This window comes from Vigna umbellata, chromosome 11 (genome assembly GCF_029865625.1).
Source record: "Vigna umbellata cultivar VRB3 chromosome 11, Vumbellata_1.0, whole genome shotgun sequence".
NCBI lineage: Eukaryota > Viridiplantae > Streptophyta > Magnoliopsida > Fabales > Fabaceae > Vigna > Vigna umbellata.
In genome coordinates this window covers 31,363,107-31,380,492 of record NC_142175.1, presented here as the reverse complement: position 1 = coordinate 31,380,492, position 17,386 = coordinate 31,363,107, and the positions used below count along the sequence as shown (strand labels likewise).

The 17,386-nt window shown below is 30.4% G+C and overlaps 2 protein-coding genes across 2 annotated transcripts; both read right to left on the bottom strand.

Moving 5' to 3' along the window:
- Positions 1-843: 843 nt before the first annotated feature.
- On the bottom strand, positions 844-5,079 carry LOC124823792 (seed linoleate 9S-lipoxygenase-like). The gene is made up of 9 exons (XM_047296095.2): positions 4,857-5,079; positions 4,323-4,621; positions 3,998-4,238; positions 3,197-3,475; positions 3,020-3,105; positions 2,799-2,909; positions 2,297-2,610; positions 1,925-2,188; positions 844-1,795 (listed from the first exon to the last, which is right to left on the bottom strand). Exons 1-9 carry the CDS (start codon positions 5,047-5,049, stop codon positions 1,054-1,056), a joined length of 2,529 nt encoding a protein of 842 aa, XP_047152051.2. The 5' UTR covers positions 5,050-5,079; the 3' UTR covers positions 844-1,053.
- Positions 5,080-9,580: 4,501 nt separating this feature from the next.
- LOC124823794 (seed linoleate 9S-lipoxygenase-like) lies at positions 9,581-13,738 on the bottom strand. Its single transcript, XM_047296097.2, has 9 exons — positions 13,513-13,738; positions 12,979-13,277; positions 12,654-12,894; positions 11,853-12,131; positions 11,676-11,761; positions 11,457-11,564; positions 11,030-11,340; positions 10,660-10,923; positions 9,581-10,529 (listed from the first exon to the last, which is right to left on the bottom strand). The coding sequence occupies exons 1-9, from the start codon at positions 13,703-13,705 to the stop codon at positions 9,788-9,790; spliced, it is 2,523 nt and encodes an 840-aa protein (XP_047152053.1). The 5' UTR covers positions 13,706-13,738; the 3' UTR covers positions 9,581-9,787.
- Between the last annotated feature and the right edge of the window lie 3,648 nt (positions 13,739-17,386).

Sequence of the window (17,386 nt, the reverse complement as noted above, 5' to 3'; positions counted from 1 at the left end):
TAAATAATTAAGTAATAATTTTTTAAAAATTAAATAAAAGACAAACAACAATAAGGGATTCATGGGTAGCATGTCGAATTCAGAGTCAACAATAGATGAAATGATACCAAGAAGAAATAATAAACAAGACACCGAAGGAGATTGTGTTTAAGTAACAAAAAGGATAATATTTTTGGAAATAAAAATATTGCCATTTGAATCAAGACACTTACAACTTTTGTGATATGAGAAGTAACTTAAGATTGTACACGCAGCAAAACAATGTCGTAAATATTAGTATTATAGATACTCAAGTATCACTACTACAAGAAAATGTAGAAATTTAAAAATCAATCATAATTATTTATTATAATGATAAATTTAGACACTAACTTATAAATTAAAACATATTAATATTTAAAATAATATTTTATGAACAAAAATTTATAATTTATTTGTGAATTTGTCACGAAATTGATCTCTAGTTAATAAAGAAATTAGTGTTCTAAATCTTAAATTTAAATTGGTCTTTAATTAATTAGTGAATAATTTAAATACCGATTTATTTGTTAATCAAAATCTTGGTAATTATGTTAGAAACTATTATTGAATAATTCACCAACTAATTATAATTTTTATTCATGAAACTATTTTAAATATTAACATCTTTAATTTATAATTTGATATCTAAATTGGTCATTTTAATAACTAATTATTTTTTGTCTCTAAAATTGATTACTATTTAAAGATATTTTTTAATGGATGTTAATAATTAACAAGCTCAATACAATTTTTTTAAAAAATTATAATTGAAATTAAATAGATAGTGTAACACAGTTTTTTAAATTGAGTTAAAATGTAAAACCATAATATTCATGATGATAACTCTTGAAAATACAACTGAAAGCCCAAATAACAAAGGTTTACAATGATAAAAGGAAATATGCTAATGAGCTTATTTATCAGAGTACAAAAGCAGCATCAAAGACAATGAGACCTAAACAAGAACACACACAATGAGGCATGCACGTAACATGCAACTGTTATTGAAAGCAAAAGGAAGCCACCAAGCTTTTAGATAGAGACACTGTTAGGGATTCCTCTAAAAGTCATCCCTGGTTTACTGGTAGGAAGAAGCACAGTGTAGGGCATTTTGACTGGTCCAGTTCGATTTTTAAGTCCTTCATTGCTGTTCCTATCTGAGATTTCGTTCTCAATTTTTCTTAAGTCATCTGTAAATCTTCTAAACAAATCTTTTGCTTCTTGATGAGCAGTCCAATCCAGACTGTTCCTTTGTCCAAGATACACCTCGTCTGAAGCATGGGTTGATAGTAGCTCCATTACTGAAAGATCAACAACGCTCTGGTACTTTGGAGTAATTGTTTTCAAATAAGCTTCTTGAGGATTCTTTGTCATCTCATCATACTCTTGAGTTCCTGCTTTTGGGATCCATCTTCGGCTTTGTGTAGGACGGTTTATGATATAACCTCCATAAGGATACTGTCCAAAATTAACAGCGGCGTGAAGAGCTGAAGCAATCCATATAATGGTAGTGCAAGTCTCAACCAGATCATGAGAAGTATGCATTTTAGACCATTGTGCTTTTAAGTCACCATGACCCTTCTCCACAACTTCCTTCCACCATTCTTGCAATTCATCATCTCCTTGAATTGCCTGATCGTCCGAATAATACAGAGCGACATAGTCTTGTACCCAGAGCTTAGTAGCATTCCATATTTCTAATCCATCAACAGCGTAAGGATAGTCCTCTATCACTAGCTTAAGGTCATTAGCGTCATCCTCAAACGCCAAACCTCTAAATCAATCATAAGAAGAAGAAATAAGTTATTTTCATAACAGGGCTATTTCAATTTTCACCATCGACATGATATTTTCCCATAATTGGACACATTAATTTTTTTCTAATTTAATACGGTTAATTTACCTTTTGATGAGATCCTTTGGTAATGCTTGGTCAGCGAAAACCCAATTCTTGTATATAGCAGAAGACATCTCCATAGAATATGGTCCAGGTAAAAAAGTTTGCTCTATAACGCTACCTGCACTAATTAGAGACTTCCTGGCAAGTGAATTTATATTGAAGGTGTCACGGAAGTGAGGATGAAGGAGTTTGTAAATGGGGTGAAGTACACTGAGATTCCTGTTTGTTGATATGGCAAATGGCTCAATCACTGCGTGAGTATGTAACCTGTGACATTTGACAGACACCAAGAAAGTTAAAAGATTAAATTTCGTATTACGTTAACATGTTTGCATATGTATGCTTCTAGCAGATTGAGTTCTTGTATAAATATACCAGTGGCTTATGAGCTGATGATAGTTGGTGTCATTTACAACAACATGAGCTTTGGCCAGTAACCAAATTGTACCTTCGACACCTTTGTCTTCAGGCAGCACCACTGTGGTCTCGACATTCTCATTTCCACAACATGGACATTTATGTGGCTTGCTTAATTCAATACAAAGTGGTTTCAATGTGCCGTCATCTTGTAAGAACAAGAATGTCCTGGTGGCATAAGCCTTTGCAGAAGGAAGGTTATTTATCTTCGTCAAATACGGCATGAATGCGTCATAGTAATCCAATATGAACAATCTCTTCTTATGAAATGCCTGTTCCAAAAATTTAAGTTCAGTGATAACTTTGTTAATTCATATACCTTTGAATCACAGACAATATCACTTTAGGTGCCTCCATACCCCAAAGAATAATACCAAATCCCAGGATTTAAAGAATATTGAACTACTTTGTATTTCTATGATATCATATTGTTTTCTATTTACTTCCTGTATATTATCACCTCATCTAGTGTCATCTCATCAATGTTTTTCTCCAATATTTCTTTTGTTACTGTACTGGGTTGAATACAGTTGCAAAGTTGTTGCTTCCATGGCAATACAAGGTCATCCTTCTGCCATTCATAAAGATGTCCAATAATCAGAAAGAAAGGCCACGAAAATAGAATAATTTAGCATATAAAAGATCTCTTATATTAAAAATAAATTTAATATTTACACTCACTTTAGCAAGCCGAATTACAAGAGGGTTTATACCGGCAATCATCTCCCTTGCAAATTCTTCATCAGTCATCCATGCAAACTTGTTCTCTATACAAAACCATAGCAAAGAAGATAAAATTGGCAAAGAGTGTAGTGTTTGGAAGTAGTTATACCGGAGTTCCAAGTAAGCAATAGTTACCTTTGATTACATCAGGAGTTGGGAAGTCAAGGGCACTTGGATTACCGTTTCCAGTGATAGATAGAGGCAGATTAACTCCACCTTCATACATTTTCAGCACTTCTTCGAAGCCATTAAATTCATTTGATGTGGTCTTTAAATACAAAGATAGGAGCAAAGGTTGAACGCTTCCACCCAAAGCTTTCTTTGATAATTGAAAGAATTCTGCAGTCTTCTGGTCACTGAAATTTTCATCTCTTGGCACATAATAAACCTCGTCTGGTAGCTCGTATCCTTCACCTGTCAAGACATAAATTAAGCATATATAGAGACACTTTTATCATCCACAATTCAAACTTTTATTTGTCACATGTTTCGTTGACTGGGCCTTTCATATTAGACCATGTGATTAAAACATGATAAAATGTAGGTTTAATAGGTTCGGAGGTCCCTATATTTGTGGGTTCGTTTCAATTGGGTCCTCCAATTTTGAAAGTGATCAATTTGGTCCCTAATTTAACAAAATTGAGTCAATAATACCCTTTCCGTTAAATGCAATGGACGGCATTAACGTTTTAAACATGTGGTATGTTGAAGCATTCTTCAAATAAAACTGTGCAACCTGCAAATAAAAGGATGCCTCAACATGCTACATGTTTAAAAAGTTAACGCCGTCCATTACATTTAACGGAAAGGGTATTATTGACTCAATTTTGTTAAATTAGGGACCAAATTGATCACTTTCAAAATTAGAGGACCCAATTGAAACGAACCCACAAATGTAAGGACCTCCGAACCTATTAAATCTAAAATGTAACTCACCATTTCTTGGGATGACGGTTCTCCCCGTCCTAACCCTACGAGGGTAGGGATGTTTGGGGCCTCCAAGAACTGGGTGACGTTCTTGTCCATCGCTTTCAAGAAAGCCCAGATCATTATAGACATCATAATCATAAATCCTATCCCATTTCTCACGCTTTCCTTTTCCATCTCCCCTTAAATTCTTCAACTCTTCTTCTCTGTACGCTTTTAATTGCTCCGGCGTCTTACCAGGAAGATATGGCTGCAATGGATAGTTTTCATAAATATATAGTTTTCTCATTTAAATTTTTAGAATGGAAATAACAAAGATCGTTATTTGACTTACAATGTTGGCGAAGAATATGCGATCCGTTTTGTAACATTTATGGTTGTGAATCCAGGAGTTACAGTCAAAATGAATATGGTTCTGGTCGTGTTCACTTGGATATTCAATAGTCACACTGACTAGGAAGAACTCTTCATTCATTTTGTTTGTTACATAAAATGCACCTGGAGTTCCCATATCTTTATCATCCCATTCAAAATAAATATCAAATTCCTCCCGTGTCTCTTTCAAAGTTCGCAACACAGAAACATTATTCTCCAAATAGGCATCCTTTCCAACTTTCCCAGCTAAATTACGAGCTGCAAAATGCAAACAAATCAAAATCTAAAAATAACAAGAAAGTAGTACATTTTATGGAATGTAGAAAGACTTTTTTACAGTATCATCTGATTTCAAATAATCATATATGATATAAACTATTGGTTTTGATAATAAACGTAAATATTTTTGAAAGATTAATAATAGAAAAACTTGTATACTGATAATGCATAGTGTGAACTGAAAAGAAAAACACGAGAAAGAGAGAAGACTAACCATTCTCTGACTTGTTACGACTAATCAACTTGAAAGACACAGACTTAGTGATATCAAGTTCGGGTGAGTCGTTAATTATCTTGATGCCAGTGGCAACAAGACCCTGAACACTGCTTATGGTTTGAACCACACTCTTCCGTATCAACACCACCCTCCCCTTCACCAACTTTTTCTTTTCCACTATTGAACTCATGGCTATAGGAAGGACAATTTCTTATGAATCTAATTATGCTGTGAGTTGTGAGGAATTCAAGCTCTAACCTCAGCTATTTATACACAAAAGTATGTGTTAATATATGATGATAAATCTCTTTGTATTAATGTATGTGTGTGAACACAGCGTTTTACGAAATTGAGCATTATTTTTTAAAACAAGTTGCTTCTATATACTTATTCATTTATTTATCATTATTCAAAATAAAAAACGGTAATTAATTCATTTTGGCTTTTAATGCTATGTCCGGAAATGACAATTTGATACGTATAAAATTTTGTACATTCATTTTGATATTATTATTTCTTATTTTTTATTCTCTTTTTTTTCAAAATTTTCAAAATAATACAAAAATTCGCCTTTATTTTTTACCCTTATACAGTATATAAAAGTGTGCCACCAAACCATTATTAGTTAATAATACATAAAGATGACAATCACTATCACTATCACGTAGAGTTTAATACCTATTTTGGTTCTCTAGTTTATTAGTTTTGTTCAAAGTGATTCTTCTATTTTTGAGTTGTTAAATGTTATCACATTTTTTGTAAAAATATTTTAATTTGGTTCTTTTTGCTAACAAGGTTTAAACAGTAGTATAATATTCACCTTAGCCAATTTTGAATGATGTGTTCAATTTTTCAATACATGGAAATATCAATCCAATTAACGTAACAATTTCCCTCTGGAAGCGAGGATAGTTTTCTCTTAACATTTTCCTTGCTCTGATCTAAATGTGTTTGGAATCATTATTAATTTATGTTTAAGGTTTTGTAGTTTTATTTTATCATTATTAGGTTATGGGTGTACCATCCTCGCCTAAATATTTTTTCTTAAAAAATATTAAGAGTTAAGACAAAAATTATTATACTGTTTTATTAAAATGATATATACCTTCTTTTATATGTTAAGATAACACGTCTAGTAACTATATCATTGAAAATAGTTATTATTTAATAAATTATCAAGCCTTATTTATTAGCTTAGATGTAGGGGAGAAAGAAAGATTTGTAATTTGTAATTTGTTATTTGTGATGAATTGGTGGTAAGAGGGAGATGCTTGCTATTAAGATATATATGAGTTCTATTAGATGACTTCTGGATGTTGTCATTAGGATAGTTTTGGATAGAAAAATAGAAAAATGAATATATTGTTAACTTCTTTTTTTTGTGCATAAATCTTCTTTTAGAAATGAATTTGAACACTTCAAATACACTAAGAAAATTCCAGTAAATTTAAAATGGAAAAGAAAGCGATAACAGAAATATCTATAAAGTCATTTATGCTTAAAACGTCAGATATTACGTATGTGATTAATTCAAATATTCTTTATTCATATTAAAATAAATTCAAACAATACTAATTGAATTTTTTTCATTTTGTCATTGGAGTAACCAATTGTATAATTGTAATAAATTAAATTAATTAAGGGTGGTTACACCTAATTCCAATAAATATATATAAAAAGGTTAATTTATCTCTTATAATAAAATATCTAGACAATATAAACCTTGCACGATCTATAATATTTTTTTCCTTTTTATTGTGAAGTTGAATTCTTCACATTCTAAAAAAATATTCTTATCTTTAACTTACTTTTATAATATATGTTTTAGACAATACAATATTTCCAATTTACTTATTTTATTTTATCGTTGACAGGAAATCAATAATATTATCACATTCTTTAGCACATGATTCTTACAAGTCACTGGTTTGACATTTGAAAAACAATTTAAAAGAAAAATTATCGAAAAAAGAATCCTAGACAACCGCGATCTGAGATCGAGGAAAGAGAACATGTTTTCTTAAACATAAAGTGTTTCTAGTAGAAACATAAATACTATTTTTTTAATATAGATACTAAAAAATATCATATAACCTAAGACTTTACTCATGTACAAAAGTCAAGTCATGTTAAAAAACATAACAAACTAAGTTTTTAATATAATAGAATTCCAAATCTTAAACCACCATATTTAGTTTACTCTGTCGTTACAAACACTGTGACTTTATATGGCCTTTTTTTTTTGTAATAATAGAAAAAAAAAATCGTATCACAATAACAAAACTGCTATTATAGTGTAAACAATAAAATTATAAAAAATATATGTAAAAAATATATAATTTTTATTATTGTTGTATTATCGTGATTTAAAGTGAATAGAAGTTCTTGCTGGAGGAAATCTGCAACTTGTCACAAATATGAACTAGTTTTTCATCAGTTTCGTTGATATTTTATTTCTCATACCACGTTCAAGTAGCATGTAAGTTTTGAAAACTCTGTATTCATTTTTGTCATGCATCAAAACAAAATATTTTATTTGGGCACGTAATAGAAACATAAATATATTTATTATTACCACTTGGCATAGTAGTTTCATCTCGGGTTCCTTTAGATATGTTTATTAGAATGAGAAAAAATTAAGTCATGTTTAAATTAATAAACTAATTAAAACTAAGGAATTGTATAAAAAAAATGCAACTTATAATAATTTATTATTTTGAAAAAGAGAAGAGTAACTTTGAAAAATGAGAATTTTTTTATTGCTTTCACTTTTTTTCTCTTCATATTTCACTGGAAGGTGAACATGAGAAACCAAGTTATATATTTCTTTTATTTTTTATTCCTCGCTACCAAAGGAGGTATGCACTTTCTTTTTAGTTATTTTTCTGCATTAATAAGTTTTTACTTTACAAAAATAATATGTCAATACATCGGATCATCTATTAATTTCTACTATCACGCTTGAAATGTCTATATTTCGGCGTGAAGAGAGTGTGTTAGAAGTCTCACGTCGACTAGAGATAAGACCAATTTATAATATATAAGTAGGGTGCAAATTTCACCATATATACAAACCGATTTTGTGGGGTTGAGTTAGGCTTAAAACTCACTTCTTAATATGGTATCAAATTCATGTTTAGATTCTATCCTAACGAAATCTATGTGGGTAAATGGGATGCAAACCTCATTATACAAACCATGTTCAATTGCCTGCCAGAGCTGTGTTGTGGAGAACATCCTAAGATCACTAACTAAGGACCTCGAGAATATTGTGTGTGAAATTGAGGAGTCCAAAGACTTAATCATATCTCAATTGAAGGGTTTGTTGGGTCTTTGGTGGCAAAACATATGTCTGCAAAATATATATATATATATATATATATATATATATATATATATATATATATATATAAATGCTCATTATTAAAATAACTTTAACGTGTTGCGGTGAAGATGATTAAAAGCTTCAATTATTTTGGAAACATTTGAAAAATGATATTTTAATTTTATGATATATACATGAAAATAGTAGTTTACCTCATTGGAAAAGAAGATTCGATCCTTGTCGTAAAGATGATGATTGTAAAGCCATGAGTTGCAAACGAAGTGCAATGGTCCTTTACGATTAGGATCATCTTCAAGAATCAAACTGACGAGAAAGAACTGAACTAGCAGATGATTTCTTATTGTAAATGCTCCAGGAATTCCCATGTCCTCAATGTCCCAATCAAAATGAACATCAAATGCACATTCCTCCGCTGTCAAAGTTGGTACAGTGGAAATTACACCTTCCAAATAAGTCTTCTTTCCAACTTTCCCACTTCCATTTTCTGCAAACATCCATTTCATACATATTTTGTTTAATAGTGATATGTAATATAACATCTATACATACATTTTAGAATAAGTTAATTTGGTTGTTAAGAACATATTTTTTCATTGTGATGCATCTTGATAAAAAGTCATATCTCTAATATAAATTAATATAATTTGTGGACTGAAAATGTAGTGGTTCTAGAATGCAATTTAAGAAAGAATTATTGATGCCAAAAAAATTGTCATCATTATATATATATATATATATATATATATATATATATATATATATATATATATATATATATATATATATATATAATGATGACAATTTTTTTCTCCGAAAAATTGGTCTCTATCGTGGCCTACTTCAACGCATTCTCTGCTACCTAGGATAATAATAAAGCCACAAGCAATATTATATAACGTCGGCTTATATCTACTTAAATATATTCATATATCTCCATGTTGATTGTAATAAGAAATGCCACGATGGATTATGAATCTATTTGGTTTTACAATTTAATTATGTCACTGTAAACCCTTTTACAGTGTTATTTAACAATGAATTGTTATAGAGAGACAAACATTAATTTTTAATTAATTTACTTTATAAATTAGTTGAGCACGTGTGTCAAAAATAGAACTATATATTATTTAGATTTTGGAAAGTTGCTTCAAGTCATGGTCACACGTGTGAGAAGAATTATAACGATTTCTTTTAAGAAAATGGGGTTTCAGCATGGACCTTCCTTAAAACTTCATGATTTAGAGATAAAGAACAATAACAATTTTTAACAATCTTCAAAATTCAATTACTAAATCACATGGCTTTGTTTGAATAAAATAATTAAAGAGAAAGAAGAAAGGAATAAAAATGAGTTGAATAAAATGTTAAACCATAATATTAATGATTATAACTCTTGAATAATAAAACTCAAAGCACAAATAAGAAAGGTTTACAGTGATAAAAGGAAATATGCTATAATGAGCTTATTTATCAGGATACAAAAGCAGCGTCAAAGACAATGTGACCTAAACAACAACATGGAAAACGAGGCATGCACGTAACATGCAACTGTTATTGAAAGCAAAAGGAAGCCACCAAGCGATTAGATAGAGACACTGTTAGGGATTCCTCTAAAAGTCATCCCTGGTTTACTGGTAGGAAGAAGCAGAGTGTAGGGCAATTTGACAGGTCCAGTACGATTTTTAAGTCCTTCGGTGTTGTTCCTATCTGAAATTTCTTTCTCAACTTTTGCTAGCTTTTCTGTAAATTTTTGAAAATATTCTTTTGCTTCTTGATGAGCAGTCCAATTCAGACTGTTCCTTTGTCCAAGATACACCTCGTCTGAAGCATGGGTTGATAGTAGCTCCAATACTGAAAGATCAACAACGGCCTGGTACTTTGGAGTAATTGTTTTCAAATAAGCTTCTTGAGGATTCTTGGTCATCTCATCATACTCTTGAGTTCCTGCTTTTGGGATCCATCTTCGGCTTTGTGTAGGACGGTTCATGATATAACCTCCATAAGGATACTGTCCAAAGTTAACAGCGGCATGAAGAGCTGAAGCAATCCATATAATGGTAGTGCAATTTTCAACAACATCTGAAAAACTCTGCATTTTAGGCCATGGTGTTTTTAAGTCACGATGACCCACTTCCACAGCTTCCTTCCACCATGCTTGCAATTCAGTATCTCCTTGAATTTCCCTATCGTCTGAATAATACAGAGCGACATAGTCTTGTACCCAGAGCTTAGTAGCATTCCATATTTCTAATCCATCAACAGCGTAAGGATAGTCCTCTATCACTAGCTTAAGGTCATTAGCGTCATCCTCAAACGCCAAACCTCTAAATCAATCATAAGAAGAAGAAATAAGTTATTTTCATAACAGGGCTATTTCAATTTTCACCATCGACATGACATTTTCCCATAATTGGTCACGTTAATTTTTTTTCTAATTTAATACGGTTAATTTACCTTTTGATGAGATCCTTTGGTAATGCTTGGTCAGCGAAAACCCAATTCTTGTATATAGCAGAAGACATCACCATAGAATATGGTCCAGGCAAAAATGTTTGCTCTATAATGCTACCTGCACTAATTAGGGACTTCCTGGCAAGTGAATTTATATTTAAGGTGTCACGGAAGTGAGGATGAAGGAGTTTGTAAATGGGGTGAAGTACACTGAGATTCCTGTGTGTTGATATGACAAATGGCTCAATCACTGCGTGAGTATGTAACCTGTGACATGTGACAGACACAAAGAAAGTTAAAAGATTAAACTTCGTATTACGTAAACATGTTTGCATATGTATGCTTCTAGCAGATTGAGTTCTTATAAATATACCAGTGGCTTATGAGCTGATGATAGTTGGTGTCATTTACAACAACATGAGCTTTGGCCAATAACCAAATTGTACTTTCGACACCTTTGTCTGCAGGCAGCACCACTGTGGTCTCGACATTCGGATGATCACATGGACATTGATATGGCTTGTTTAATTCAATAGCGAGTGGTTTCAATGTGCCGTCATCTTGTAAGAACAAGAATGTCCTGGTGGCATAAGCCTTTGCAGAAGGAAGGTCATTTATCTTCCCCAAATACGCCATGAATGCTTCATAGTAATCCAATATGAACAATTTCTTATTAGCAAATGCCTGTTCCACAAACAATATCAGTTCAAGTGCCTTTGTATAGGACAGAATAATTCCAAATCCAAGTATTTAGAGGAAGTGTTGAACTATGATATTAAGTTGTTTGTTTACTTCATTACCTCATCTACTTTGACTCCATTCATGTTTTTCTCCAACTTTTCTTTTGTTACTGTACTGGGTTGAATACAGTTGCATGATGTGTTCTTTGGCAATGCGAGCTCCTCCTTCTGCAATTAATAAAGATGTCCAATAATAAGAAAGAAAGGCCATGACAATAGAATAATTCAGCATATAAAAGATCTCTGTATATTAAAAATAAATATAATATTTGCACTCACTTTAAGAAGCCGAATTACAAGAGGGTTTACACCGGCAATCATCTCTCTTGCAAATTCTTCATCCGTCATCCATGCAAACTTGCTCTCTATACAAAACCATAGCAAAGAAAATAAAATTGGCAAAGAGTGTAGTGTTTGGAAGTAGTTATACCGGAGTTCCAAGTAAGCAATAGTTACCTTTGATTACATCAGGAGTTGGGAAGTCAAGGGCACTTGGATTACCGTTTCCAGTGATAGATAGAGGCAGATTAACTCCACCTTCATACATTTTCAGCACTTCTTCGAAGCCATTAAATTCATTTGATGTGGTCTTTAAATACAAAGATAGGAGCAAAGGTTGAACGCTTCCACCCAAAGCTTTCTTTGATAATTGAAAGAATTCTGCAGTCTTCTGGTCACTGAAATTTTCATCTCTTGGCACATAATAAACCTCGTCTGGTAGCTCGTATCCTTCACCTGTCAAGACATAAATTAAGCATATATAGAGACACTTTTATCATCCACAATTCAAACTTTTATTTGTCACATGTTTCGTTGACTGGGCCTTTCATATTAGACCATGTGATTAAAACATGATAAAATGTAGGTTTAATAGGTTCGGAGGTCCCTATATTTGTGGGTTCGTTTCAATTGGGTCCTCCAATTTTGAAAGTGATCAATTTGGTCCCTAATTTAACAAAATTGAGTCAATAATACCCTTTCCGTTAAATGCAATGGACGGCATTAACGTTTTAAACATGTGGTATGTTGAAGCATTCTTCAAATAAAACTGTGCAACCTGCAAATAAAAGGATGCCTCAACATGCTACATGTTTAAAAAGTTAACGCCGTCCATTACATTTAACGGAAAGGGTATTATTGACTCAATTTTGTTAAATTAGGGACCAAATTGATCACTTTCAAAATTAGAGGACCCAATTGAAACGAACCCACAAATGTAAGGACCTCCGAACCTATTAAATCTAAAATGTAACTCACCATTTCTTGGGATGACGGTTCTCCCCGTCCTAACCCTACGAGGGTAGGGATGTTTGGGGCCTCCAAGAACTGGGTGACGTTCTTGTCCATCGCTTTCAAGAAAGCCCAGATCATTATAGACATCATAATCATAAATCCTATCCCATTTCTCACGCTTTCCTTTTCCATCTCCCCTTAAATTCTTCAACTCTTCTTCTCTGTACGCTTTTAATTGCTCCGGCGTCTTACCAGGAAGATATGGCTGCAATGGATAGTTTTCATAAATATATAGTTTTCTCATTTAAATTTTTAGAATGGAAATAACAAAGATCGTTATTTGACTTACAATGTTGGCGAAGAATATGCGATCCGTTTTGTAACATTTATGGTTGTGAATCCAGGAGTTACAGTCAAAATGAATATGGTTCTGGTCGTGTTCACTTGGATATTCAATAGTCACACTGACTAGGAAGAACTCTTCATTCATTTTGTTTGTTACATAAAATGCACCTGGAGTTCCCATATCTTTATCATCCCATTCAAAATAAATATCAAATTCCTCCCGTGTCTCTTTCAAAGTTCGCAACACAGAAACATTATTCTCCAAATAGGCATCCTTTCCAACTTTCCCAGCTAAATTACGAGCTGCAAAATGCAAACAAATCAAAATCTAAAAATAACAAGAAAGTAGTACATTTTATGGAATGTAGAAAGACTTTTTTACAGTATCATCTGATTTCAAATAATCATATATGATATAAACTATTGGTTTTGATAATAAACGTAAATATTTTTGAAAGATTAATAATAGAAAAACTTGTATACTGATAATGCATAGTGTGAACTGAAAAGAAAAACACGAGAAAGAGAGAAGACTAACCATTCTCTGACTTGTTACGACTAATCAACTTGAAAGACACAGACTTAGTGATATCAAGTTCGGGTGAGTCGTTGATTATCTTGACGCCAGTGACAACAAGACCCTTAACAGCGCTTAAGGTCTGTACCACACTCTTCCGTATCAACACTACCCTCCCCTTCACCAACTTGTTCCTTTCCACTATTGAACTCATTGCTATAGGAAGGACAATTTCTTATGAATCTAATTATGCTGTGAGTTGTGAGAAATTCAAGCTCTAATCTCAGCTATTTATACACAAAAGTATGTGATACCGATCGTATTTGTATACTCGTAAAGAAAGGAACATAAACAAAGATGATAGATCTGATAAGATGATAAATCTCTTTATATAATATATGTAAGTGGTGTGAACATGCGTTTTATGAAATTGAGCATTATTTTTTATAACACGTTGCTTCTATACAGTTATTAATTTATTTTATCATCATTAAAAATAAAAAAATCGTAATTAATTCATTTTGGCAATTAATGCTATGCCTGTATAATACATAGGTTGGCAACGACTGTAAAGCATGCAGAGTTTAATAATACTTTCTTAAACAAGTACGATTTATTATTTAGATTTTTTTTATTAATTTATTTAATTTTTCAATAAATATTGTTTTTTTAAATAAACGTTCTTTATTGGTTTAAATATTTTTTTATAATTTATTTAATTTTTTGTTCAACATCCTAAGGATTTCATAATTTCATAAAAAATAATAATCTATATACGTGAAGTCTCACTAACTCCTACGTAAATGAGAATAAAAAAACTCTTGACTTAATTTATGAATATGAGAATCTCAAATCATAGTAAAGGCTCTAAAGCAAAAAATTGTTTATAAAAAACAAAAAATATTAGAAAAAATTATGAAGAAAAGGAAATGTTAAAAAAAACTTATTACTTTAGTGTATTAATAAAAAGTTACTATAAGTACAATATTCCGAAATACATCAAAATAAACAAAACATAAACAAAACAGAAAAACAGTAAATGGAAGACTAACAAATATAGCTATCTAACATGTTTTCTATAAGTCCTTATTTTTAACAAGTTTGTAATTAGACATAGTTCTGTACGTTGCACAATTCCATCAAAAGCTCAGTTTATATGTTAAAATAACACGTGTACTAAGCATAATTGAAAATAGTTATAATTTCATAAATAATCTAGGCTTATTTTATAATATATGTCCCATTATTTAATTTTCTATATTATGTTTTAGACATTACAACATTTCCAATTTACTTTTTTTTTTATCTTCGACAGGAAATCAATAGCAATATTTTCACATTCTTTAGCACATGATTCTTAGATTCCCCTAAAAAAAAGAACAAGAAGTCACTGGTTTCACATTTAAAAAACAATTTAAAAGGAAAATTATCGAAAACGAACCTAGGCAACCGCGATCTGAGATTGTGGGAAGAGGACAGATCGAAATTATGTTTTCTTAAACATAAAGTGTTTCATGTGGAAACATAAATACTATTTTTTTCAATATAGATAATAAAAAATATTATATAACCTAAGACTTTAACTCATGTAAAGTCAAGTCATATTAAAAAACACAACAAACTAAGGTTTTAATATAATAGAATTTCTAATCTTAAACCACCGTATTTAGATAGTTTACTCTGTCGTTACAAACACTACTGTATGGCATTTTTTTTTCAATAATAGAAAAAAAGATATCCTATCACAATAATAAAACTGTTATTATATATATAGTGTTAATAATAAAATTATAAAAAAGATATGTAAAATATATATAATCTTTATTATTGTTGTATTAACGTGATTTAATATGAACTAGTTTTTCATCAGTTTCGTTGATATTTCATTTCTCATGCCACGTTAGCAGACATGTAAGTTTTGAAAACTCTGTATTTGTGTCATGCATCAAAACATAAATATATTTATTATTACCAGTTGGCATAGTATCTTCATCACGGGTTCCTTTAGATATGTATATGTATATCATAGGATGAGAAAAAATTAAGTCATTTTTAATTAATAAATTAATTAAAATTAAGGAATTGTATCAATAAAATGTAACTTACACATTTATTATTTTGGAAAGAGAAGAGTAATTTTGAAAATTTATATTTTTTTATATTTTCTCTCTTCATATTTCACTGGAAAGTAAACATGAGGAACCAGTATGTTTCTTTTTACTTTCCTTGCTACCAAAGGAGGGATGCACTTTCTTTTTAGTTATTTTTCTACATAAATAGTTTTTCACTTTACAAACAATATGTCATCTTTTATTCATATTGAGAATGTATATGACTGATAATGATTCGAAACTATGTTTAGTGCTATAGGTAATGAAACTTAACTTTGTATTGAAAAAGTATATAGGCATATTCTATTCATATATATACACACTGTAACTTGGCAAATTTATTATCTTTTTAAGTGAAAAGAGGTTCATTTTAAAATAAAATATTATCTTCAAAAACCCTAATACCTTATTTTTATAAAAAAAAAAAGTATAGCATAGAATTGATATTGTCTCTTATTGTTTAGTCTGACATAAGGTAAATACTTATGATATAATTTGAAGTTATTTTGATTTAGTTATGTGTGTTGGTATATTTAGAGGAAGTAAGAATAAATATGTAAATAGTTTTTGAGTTTTTTAAATAGGTAAGATTTCTATTTACGTTAAATTTATCAAGTTATTTATAATTTGAAACACACTTTTGAGGAAAGATATTTAGAGATTTTGGTTGAATAATGATTCTACTTTAGTTTGTTATAATTTCTTAGATCAATGAGTTGGAGTCATAGTCAAAATAACACCAAAACTTACATTCTTGTATATTTATGTAATTCAAAATTTTTCATAAGTTTCTTATAAGGTAAATGTATTGATAAATTAATTAATTTGAATTTTATTCATAGAAAATAACATAAGTGATATAATGTTCTGTGAAGTGTAATATTTTATTACAATTTTTTTTTTCACTTTTTATTAGAATTTCATGTGATGACAAATGAATCATGAATTTGGAAAATGTCAACTAAAATATCAAATTCATAATATTACCTAATATGAAATTATTTGAAAAAAATATATTAACTTGTCAAAAAAGTATATAACTTTTGAGCTAAGAATTGTAAGAGCTGTATAAAAAGATTTGAGACATGAGTTATGAAGAAGTCAATATATACTCACTGATAAGGAACACAAGAAAAGACGATCAATCTATTAACAAAAATGTTACTTAAAATAAAATAAATTTATAAATTAAACATATTCTATATTAATATTTAGATATATCATTATTTAAATATATAAATTTACAATACAATTAATATAAAATACGTACATAGTTTTAAAAGATGAATAACGCCCTGTTCTCAGGTTTTTTATCCAACGTCACACATGATCGCTTAACATTGTACTAAATGACAACAATTCTAAATTTTGATCATAATGCACTCAAACCTATTCCAATGAACAAATCAGTATTCTTAACACTGTAATTTATTAGAAAACATGTTTATACACCATATTGAATACAAATTTACTCATTTGGAGCATAATTCAATTCATGATATCAAGTTAACGACCCAAAACACTAACTTCAGATTCTCCCCCTATGCAAACTAGATTTATGTAAATAAAGCCTACCAAGTCCTAAATAACCTGAAATCAAAGCCCAAATATTAAACTTACCTAAATAACCATTTCTCTAACTTTTCACCCGTCAAACCTCAAATCGTAGACAAAAACCAACCATTCTACTAACTTATTATTAAACTAAAATCCAATAGCCAAATTAATCAATCAACATAACCAATCTAACCTCCACAATTCATCCAAACTCAAATATAATTCAA